At 35.3% G+C, this 10,006-nt stretch overlaps 1 protein-coding gene across 1 annotated transcript; it reads left to right on the forward strand.

The window, feature by feature from the left end:
• The first annotated feature begins 545 nt into the window (after positions 1 to 545).
• grk1a (G protein-coupled receptor kinase 1 a) lies at positions 546 to 9,343 on the forward strand. The gene is made up of 7 exons (XM_051895087.1): positions 546 to 1,247; positions 3,765 to 3,892; positions 4,984 to 5,141; positions 5,221 to 5,304; positions 5,623 to 5,747; positions 5,974 to 6,175; positions 8,234 to 9,343. The coding sequence occupies exons 1-7, from the start codon at positions 546 to 548 to the stop codon at positions 8,527 to 8,529; spliced, it is 1,695 nt and encodes a 564-aa protein (XP_051751047.1). The 3' UTR covers positions 8,530 to 9,343.
• Positions 9,344 to 10,006: the final 663 nt, after the last annotated feature.

The following is a 10,006-nucleotide window of genomic DNA, read 5'->3' on the forward strand; positions in this document are numbered from 1 at the left end:
CAAGGCTGTGCGTTCGGCTGTGTGTAAAAAAACGAAGTATACCTGGGGCTAAATCCGGTGGTGCGCATACAGTACACACGTACCCTTCTGATGATGAAATTTGCATCACGCGCACTGTACGCTGACCCTCGTGTACGCGTAAAAAGTGAAGTATACTTTGGGCTTTAATGTCAGTAGTGAGCAGCCATTGAGCAAGTGATGGTTCTCACTCCTCCATCAGTGAAGGGCTTTATCCTGAGGAAGGTATTATGGAGTTAGAGGATAAAGCCTTATGAAAGATGTTGAGTCAGGTAGATCCGTGTGTGTGTGTCTCAGGGCTTATTGTTCACTTTGCCATCAGACACAAGACGTCGTGCTGGATCCTTCGGTCACGGTCCGTTCCTCAGGGACATCTGGACCTCATCTGGATCTCATGATCTAATCGCACTCTCCCGTCTTGTCCAGTCTCACGGCGCTCGGCTTCAATGCTCTCGCTGTGACCCTTCAGCCGCCAGTCTCGTCTCATTCTCACTCCGAAGGTCCACGTTCACCTCCTTCACCTCGACATGGACATCGGCGGCCTGACTACGGTGGTGGCCAACTCGGCGTACATCTCGGCCCGTGGCAGTTTCGACGGCACAGCCAACCCGGCGGCCAACCGAGACAAGAAGTACCACGACAAGCTCAAGCTGCCCCACATCACGTTGTGCGAAGATCTGCGAGAAACCCTGGATCTGCAGTTCAAGAGCATCTGCGTGGAGCAACCCATCGGAAAACGGCTGTTTCAAGAGTACCTGGAAACCACCAGCGAGTACAAGGGCCCGAGTCGTCTCTGGAAGGACGTGGAGGCGTACGACACGGCCGAGGATAAGGATCGAGTTCAGAAAGCCACGAAAATCCTCCAGCGCTACATGGAGCCCTCAGCCAAGCTCTTCTGCCCGTTTTTACCCGAGAACGACATCACCAAGGTGAAGGAACGACACCAGGAGGCGGCGGACGACCTGTTCGTGGAGATCCAGGCCAGCGTCTTCAACTTCCTTAAAGAGGTTCCCTTCACCTTCTATCTAGAGACCATGTACTTTAAGCGCTTCTTGCAGTGGAAGTGGCTGGAGATGCAGCCCATAGGTGAGGACTGGTTCCTGGACTTCCGTGTTCTGGGAAAAGGTGGATTCGGGGAAGTGTCCGCCTGTCAGATGAAGGCCACAGGGAAGCTGTACGCCTGCAAGAAACTCAACAAGAAGAGGCTGAAGAAGAGGAAAGGCTATGAGGTATGGAAGCAGCTCGTTGTGTTGGGGTGAGGGCAATTATGAGGAAACATGCAGGTCTTTCTTTTCAGGAAACTGTGCTATTGGTGGCGTCCAAATGACTTGGTCACAAATATATGTTCCAAGAACGTTCCCGTTGAGTTATGAAAATGTTTAATGTTATCTGAACATTCCAGTTTTTGTTAAATGGTTTAAAACGTTTTTTCTTGGTTGTGTGAACGTTAAGGGAACATTCATTTGATCATTCTTTTTGAACATTTGTTCAAACATGTTAGTTTTGAACGTTCTGAAACAAGTAGCAACATTTAAAAAACGTTAGATTAACATACAACTAAAATGTTTCAGAAAAACGTTCCATGAACGATGTATAAATAATGTTTTTGTGCTAATGTTTTGAGAACATTATTAAAGACCAGATAACATTGAATGAATGTTCTATTAATGTTACTAGAAGAACTTTGAGAGAACCTTGCCAGAACGTTCCCTCTTTGAACACTAAATATAACAGGATACTACCACAGTTTACTCGGATATCTGTTCAGAGTATCGTAATTCTAAAGCTGACAGGGTTGAAATATGCCTAGTAATGGTACTTTGGGCCTAAAATGGGTAATTAACACTAAAAACTGCTGGGTAACAACCCAAGTTGGGTTAAATATGGACAAACCCAGCGATTGGGTTGTTTTGATCCAGCGGTTGGGTTAAATGTTTGACCAACATGCTGGGTAGTTTTATTTAACTCAACTATTGATTAAAAATGACTATATGTCTGGCTTAAAATGAGCCCAAAATAGGTTGAAAATTGAAAATCAGACATAATTAGTAGAGGAAACAATAAAAATCAAAAGGTGAACATTTATTAATAAGCAATTTAGTAATTGATGGGGTTGAAATAGGCCTAGTAAATGACTATTGGTACTTGAAATGGGTAAATATGATTTCTCGAAAGTTCAGCAGTAACTTACAAAACTGCTCCAATGAAATAATCAAAAAAATAAAAGCATATACACGCAAATTACACTTTTTTGTGACTAAAATTGTGACTCAAATCTTGGTTTTATTCATAATGATGTTTGAGGAGATGTCCAGGTTAATGGCCATGTGTTGATAGACTGGTAATGGTAACGCTTAGATAACAGGACATGGATTTTGTGTGATTAAGCAGCTCAGACGTGACATTCATGATGAAGGTGAAGGCTTTACTGCGGCTAATATGCTTTACTAGCGCTTCCCTCCTCAAAACGATCCTGTTTTAGATCACAGCTTATGAAGTGTCTCATCATTCCAAACGAGTTTGTGCTTTTATCAGTGTTTTACTGATGGATTAAAGGAAGAAAAGTCTCAGCATCATCATGTTTCTCGTCAGTATTGATCAGGTGTGAATGTGTTTCAGTGTCTGTAAACATCAGTTAGCATTAGCAGTGCGGCTAAAAGGCCGCAGTATTAGCGCTGATGAAGCTTTAGCCGTCAGCTCATTATGAAATGCCACTCCAACACATTTAAATATGGAACAGATTTGTCGTGGAAATCTTGGACAGCAGGAACTCTGGGGATGCGATCGGCACAGGATGATACTGACCCTAAATAAGTGTCCAACAGGGAACGTTCTCAGAACATTCTAGCAATATTCTCTCAGTAGTTCTTCCAGTAACGTTAATAGAACGTTCATTCAATGTTATCTGGTCTTTAATAATGTTCTCAAAGTATCAGCACAAAAACATTATTTATACATCGTTCATGGAACGTTTTTCTGAAAAGTTTTAGTTGGATGTTCATCTAACGTTTTTTAAATGTTTCTACTTGTTTCAGAACGTTCAGAGAACATTCAAAAGTAACATTCCCGTAATGTTTGAAGAATGATCGAATGGAATGTTCCATTAACGTTCACATAACCAAGAAAAAACATTTATAAAACACTAACACAACGGACGTTTCTGAGAACATTCAGAAAGAACTTAACGGGAACGTTTACAAAACGTTCTTAGAACACATTTTTGTTGACTGGTTTATTCAATTAGAGTTATAAACATGAAAACATTCAAAAAACAAAGTATTCTGCTGTTTGGAAACATTCGCTCAAGCCTCATCAGGAACATGTTTCTGTCGAATCTGTTTCTCATCGGTTGTGAATCAGAAAACCTCCTGCATATGTTATAATAACGCATGAAATAAGAATAGTGAAAGTAGTCTAATTGGTTCATGTGCAAATGATGTCATATATTTGCAGGAAATCTGTTAAGTGTATTATATAGCCTATTTTTTAGCTCTGTCTGCATGTATGTTCACATCTATAAAACTGTGCTTTATAAAGTTGAGTGAAAATCAAAGTGAACACGAATGTGAGAATGTCTCAGTGTTTACAGTCTGAAGAGAGAGTCACATGATCAGCGACACTGGCACGATTAATTGATTTAAACCTCCCGCTGTGTGTTGATGTGTGTTTGGTCCCGTTCATTCATGACTGTGACAGTGTGATGTTCTGAACTGAAGATCATCAGTCGTGTTGTTCTGGTTTCTCAGGGAGCCATGGTGGAGAAACGGATCCTGGCTCGAGTTCACAGTAGATTCATCGTGTCGCTGGCGTACGCCTTCCAGACCAGAACAGAGCTGTGTCTCGTCATGACCATCATGAACGGAGGAGACCTGAGGTCAGACACACTCACTCAAACACTGACACACACACACACACACACACACACACACTCACTCTCTCACAAACACTTTAAAAAAAAAAAAAAAAAAAAATGCTTGCCAAGAAAGTGTTAATTTAATTTTATCATTTTATATTTGATTTAATTTTTAATTTGATTTAATTTTTAATTATATTTTGTTATATTTTATTTTTTAATTTAATTTTATTATTTTATTTTATTTTATTCTATTCTATTTTATTTTTTAATTGCATTTAATTCTATTATATTCTATTTTTATTTTTAATAGTATTCAATTTTATCATTTTATATTTTATTTTATTCTATTTTATTTTTTAATTTTATTCTATCTTATATTATATTTTATTTTTAATTTTATTTAATTATATCTTTTTCTATTATATTTTAATTTTTAATTTAACTTTATTTTATTTTATATTTTATTCTATTCTATATTTTATTTTTATTTCTAATTTAATTTAATTTTATCATTTTATATTTAATTTTATTTTAGTTAATTTTATTTAATTGTATTATTTTACTTAATTTAATTTAATTCTATTTTGTATTTTATTTAGTTTTTTATTTAATTTAATTTTATAATTTAATTTAATTTTATTCTATTTTATATTAGATTTTATTTTTATTTTTATTATTGAATTTAATTCTATTTTATATTAATTTTGTTTTTATTTAATTTTATTATGTAATTTAATTTAATTCTATTTCATATTTTATTTTGTTTTTATTTTATTTTATTATTTTATTTAATTTATTTTTATTCTGTTTTATATTTAATTTTATTTTTAGTTAATTTTATGTTTAGTTGTATTATTTTACTTAATTTAATTCTATTTTGTATTTTATTTAGTTTTTTATTTAATTTATTTTTATAATTTAATTTAATTTAATTTTATTCTATTTTATATTAGATTTTTATTTTAATTATTTAATTTAATTCTATTTCATATTTTATTTTGTTTTTATTTTATTTTATTTTATTGAATTTATTTTTATTCTATTTTATGTTTAATTTTATGTTTAATTGAATTGAATCATTTTTCTTGTTTCATGTCTGTCTGCGGCAGGTATCACATCTATAACGTGGACGAGAATAACCCCGGGTTCTCTGAGGCCAGAGCCTGTTATTACGCTGCTCAGATCATCCAGGGCATGGAGCATCTCCACCAGAAGAGAATCATCTACAGAGACCTGAAACCAGAGAACGTCCTGCTGGATAATGAAGGTGAACATGATGATGAACTCACGCTCGTGATCTGATGGTTCAGTCACATGACATCATCTGTGACCGCGTCTGTTTTCAGGGAACGTCCGGATCTCAGATCTCGGTCTGGCGGTGGAACTCGCAGACGGTCAGGAGAAAATCAAAGGCTACGCTGGAACACCAGGTCAGTGAGGTGCAATTATAGATGACGGCAACTTTGGATCGACAGTTTAAACCTTTCAAATATTATCCTAATATTGTCATGTTATCCTTATATTTGAATCATTACAGGCACATTTTGTAATCGCTGTCTAACAGGCTCGATGCGTCTGCTTAACTGAAGTCATGACGTTAACTAACCACATAACCTGTATTATATTACTATATTACATCACTGTTACTGTGACTCTCATCTCTGACTGATAACTGAATGTATTTCCTGTTGTGAAGCAGTAACAGCTCTATCCAGAGTTACTTCAGTCCATGACGTGTGTGTTTTCAGGGTTCATGGCCCCGGAGCTGCTGAAGGGCGAGGAGTACGATTACTCCGTGGATTACTTCACTCTCGGGGTCACGCTGTACGAGTTCATCGCCGCTAAAGGACCCTTCAGGACTCGAGGAGAGAAGGTGCTCTTCAGCTTCAATCTTCACACCATCATTAGGACATTATACTTTATGATTTCATGCTGACTTTAAATGTGAATGTAAATGCAATAACACTGGGATCATGTGATGTGGACGCTGCAGTCGTTTGGAGACAGCGCCACCTGTGTGTCAAAGTATCTGATAAATGTGTGACGGTACATCTGTCTGCAAACAGCCGCTGATGTTCTTGACTGTTTGTGCTGCTCAGGTGGAGAATAAAGAGGTGAAGAAGCGGATCCTGAACGACCCCGTGACCTACTCAGAGAAGTTCAGTGAGAACGCCAAGTCCATCTGTGAAGCTCTGCTGGCCAAAGAGGTGGACAAGAGACTGGGCTTCAAGAACGGTACGTGTGACGAGCTCCGCGCTCATCCGTTCTTCAGCGAACTCAACTGGAGGAAACTTGACGCAGGTGCAGACGCAACGCTTTCTCTATATGAGCATTTCATTTACCTTTACACCACTTTTCACATCATTAATGTTTCTGAAAGAGTCTCTTCTGCTCAACAAGACTGAATTTATTTGATCAAAAATACAGTAAAACAGTGAAATATTATTCCAATGTAAATCAGCTGTTTTCTATGTGAATATATAGTAAAGTGTAATTTATTCCTGTGATCAAAGCTGAATTTTCAGCATCATTACTCCAGTCTTCAGTGTCACATGATCCTTCAGAAATCATTCAGATATGATGATTTGATGATCAAGAAACATTTATGATTATTATCAATGTTGAAAACAGATCAGATTTCTGTGGAAACTGTGATTTTGTATTTTTGTTTTTTAAAGAAATTAATACTTTTATTCATCAAGGACACATTTAACTGATCAAAAGTGACAGTAAAGACATTCATAATGTTACAAAAGATTCTATTTCAAATAAAAAAAAATTACCTTTCTATTCATCAAAGAATCCTGAGAAATAAAATGTATCTCGTCCACGTTATAGATGTGGTCCTGCTAAAGACAGACAGACGCTCTTTATGATGTTTATATACAGTCAAACCAAAGTGTATTCAGACACCTTGAACATTTCATTCATTAATTCAGTTTATTCTCTATAGTTTAAAAAAGGGGTTATAAAATATGACAAGATCTCAGAGTTAAACTGTGTCAGAAAAAATGAATCTTAATTATGTCAGATAACACTAAAGCAAAACATGGTCAGGTCAAAGTGTCTGAATCATTTTTGGTTGAAAATGTTTGTCAATTTTACTGGTAGTCCACTGTATGAAGAATTTTTGGGTATAATATGTCACAGTTTACTTTATTTTGCTATCCTCACTTACAGAAATGAACTATAGTGTCCTGCACCCACTAGTACAAAAATATCAAAAATATCAAAAATGTCTGAATAATTTTTGGTTTGACTGTATATCCATGAAACAAACAAAAAAAAAGATTAAATTAAATTAAAAATAAAATAAAACAAAACAAAACATAGAGTAAAATAATAACATGAAATAAAAATAGAATAAAATAAAAATAAAACAAAATGTAAAATAAAATGAAATTACATATAAAATGATCAAATTAAATTAAAAATAAAATAAAACATAAAATAGAATAAAATGTAAAATAAAAAAGAATAAAATAAAATAAAAATAAAATAAAATAAATTTAAACAAAATTTAAATTAAGAATGAAAAATAGAATAAAATGAAATACAATTAAAAATAAAATAGAATAAAATAAAATATAAAATTAAACTTAAAAATTAAATTCAGGATAACAATAGAATAAAATTAAATAGAATTAAAAATAAAATAAAACAGAATAGAATAAAATAAAACAAATAAAATACTATTTAAAATTATAAAAATTAAGAATAAAATAGAATAAAATTAAATAGAATTAAAAATAAAATAGAATAAAATAAAATATAAAATTAAACTTAAAAATTAAATTCAGGATAACAATAGAATAAAATTAAATAGAATTAAAAATAAAATAAAACAGAATAGAATAAAATTAAAAAAAATAAAATACTATTTAAAATTATAAAAATTAAGAATAAAATAGAATAAAATTAAATACAATTAAAAATAAAATAGAATAAAATATAAAATTAAATAAAATTAAAAATTAAATTCAGGATTCTTTGATGAACAGAAAGTTCAAAAGAACAGCCTTTATTTGAAACAGAATCTTTTGTAACATTATAAATGTCTTTACTGTCACTTTTGATCAATTTAATGCGTCCTTGATAAATAAAACTTTTGAACTTTTCAACATTGATGATAATCATAACAGTTTCTTGAGCAGCAAATCATCATATTAGAATGATTTCTGAAGGATCATGTGACACTGAAGACTGGAGTAATGATGCTGAAAATTCAGCTTTGATCACAGGAATCATTTCTAATAACCAATTTTTGATCAAATAAATTTAGTGAGCACAAGAGACAAATCTTACTGAATGCTAGATGTTGTCTTCTGAGTGCACTAACGCCACTTTGATGCCCCACAGGGATTCTGCCGCCTCCTTTCGTCCCTGATTCCAAGACCGTCTACGCCAAGGATCTGGACGACGTGGGCGCGTTCTCCACGGTGAAGGGGGTCGGCCTGGAGGACGACGACAAGGTGTTCTTCGACGAGTTTGCGTCAGGAAACATCTCCATCCCGTGGCAGGAGGAGATGATCGAGACTGGCATCTTCGGCGAGCTGAACGTGTGGGGTCCGAACGGAACGGTGCCCAACGACCTGCGCCGGGAGTCCATCCTGGAGCAGCCGCCGCCCAAATCCTCCACCTGCAGCGTCTCATAGTCACACGGGCGCAGAACTGTACTGATCACAACCACATTTACTTCCAGCTTCAGCTATTTTAAAGGGGGCGTCGCTGTCAGTATTTACAGTAGTGATTATTGATTTTGAGTTTATTGAACCATAAACTGAGTTCCAGCGCTCAGTGAGTTTACATGCACTCTTCTGTTCAAGCATGACTCGCATTAGGCTTCTAAACAGAATATCTAAGAATGAGGAAAGAATAGAGGGAAACGCTTTGCAGTCGTCTTTTTGACATCCATACAGGTCAGTGAGTGATAAAAACAACCGTATGTGAAATTAAATAAATATGAAATACTATTATATATGAGTAATACTGACATTGTTCTCTGATCTGAATCATGAGAATGTGTATATTTGTGTTTATAATCAGTTACATGCAACAGAACATAATACAGTCTGCTGTGAAATGGTCGAGTGAATAATTCAATGCATTTCTCATTTTTATTAAACTGATTTCATGCTTTGAAACCTCAATGTTTTTGACTGGTCTTAGTGAATTATTTTAACAGCTTTAATTAATGCCTTGATTGATTGTGATTGTGTTTTATGACCATGTCTGTGGTCGTTCACTGCGATGGGTTAACAGAGCGATTAGAGGTTAAACAGATGCTGTTAACTAGTCCTGCCACTGTTGCCACCAACACAAAGACGCTTCTGTGCATGAATCGCTTTTTAAGTGCCCTAGAAAAGACATCAGTAGCTCGACTTTTTGAAAACCCAATTTTTATTCATGTAAAAAGCTGTAAATGTCTATAGGTTGCATTGATTGTTGAAGTACTTATGAAGAATGTGATAGTTGTCATGATTATGATTTCAAATAAATTTTTTGCCATAAATACACCTCTGGTGACTCTGCGTTATCTGTGGATGTTAAGGGAAAAAAAGTCAAACTACTAATTTAAAGGTGCAGTGTGTAAATATTAGCAGCATCTAGCGGTGAGGTTGTGAACTGCAACCAACGGCGCTCAACCCTCCCTTTGGAAGCACATAGAGAAGCTACGGTGGCCGTCTGGCCGACACAGGACAAAGATGTCGTCTGAGACAGCAGAGAGTAGCCAGTCAAGCAATGAGGTTCTTCTTACTTCTAACAAAGAACGGTCTCTGCTTCTAATAAACCAGACGACTACTACTAGTAGTTCTTCTTCTTCGTTCGTATTCAACGTAGTGACGATGCAAGCTGCCTCTAAAAACACCAACGAAGAAGAACAACAACACAGTGGCGAAACGCACTCTGTAGAGCAGTTTGTCCATTTAGGGCTACTGTAGAAACATATCGGTGCGAAATGGCAACTTAACTTCTAAGAGGACCCGCGGTGTATGACTCAATCTAAGGTAATAAAAACACGGTTCATTATGTAAGATCTTTATACACCACTGAAAACATAGTTATATATTATTTTGCAAGTTTTACACATTGCACCTTTAACTCTTTCATGCATGAATTATGATAACCTCA

This window comes from Ctenopharyngodon idella, chromosome 1 (assembly GCF_019924925.1).
Source record: "Ctenopharyngodon idella isolate HZGC_01 chromosome 1, HZGC01, whole genome shotgun sequence".
Classification (NCBI taxonomy): domain Eukaryota; kingdom Metazoa; phylum Chordata; class Actinopteri; order Cypriniformes; family Xenocyprididae; genus Ctenopharyngodon; species Ctenopharyngodon idella.

Excerpts from the sequence above, each read along its gene's own strand:
- grk1a (XM_051895087.1), top strand. The coding sequence starts at position 546 with ATGGACATCGGCGGCCTGACTACGGTGGTGGCCAACTCGGCGTACATC. Across the intron at positions 1,248-3,764 it reads AGAAGAGGAAAGGCTATGAG|GGAGCCATGGTGGAGAAACG; the intron begins GTATGGAAGCAG and ends CTGGTTTCTCAG. Across the intron at positions 5,748-5,973 it reads TCAGGACTCGAGGAGAGAAG|GTGGAGAATAAAGAGGTGAA; the intron begins GTGCTCTTCAGC and ends TGTGCTGCTCAG.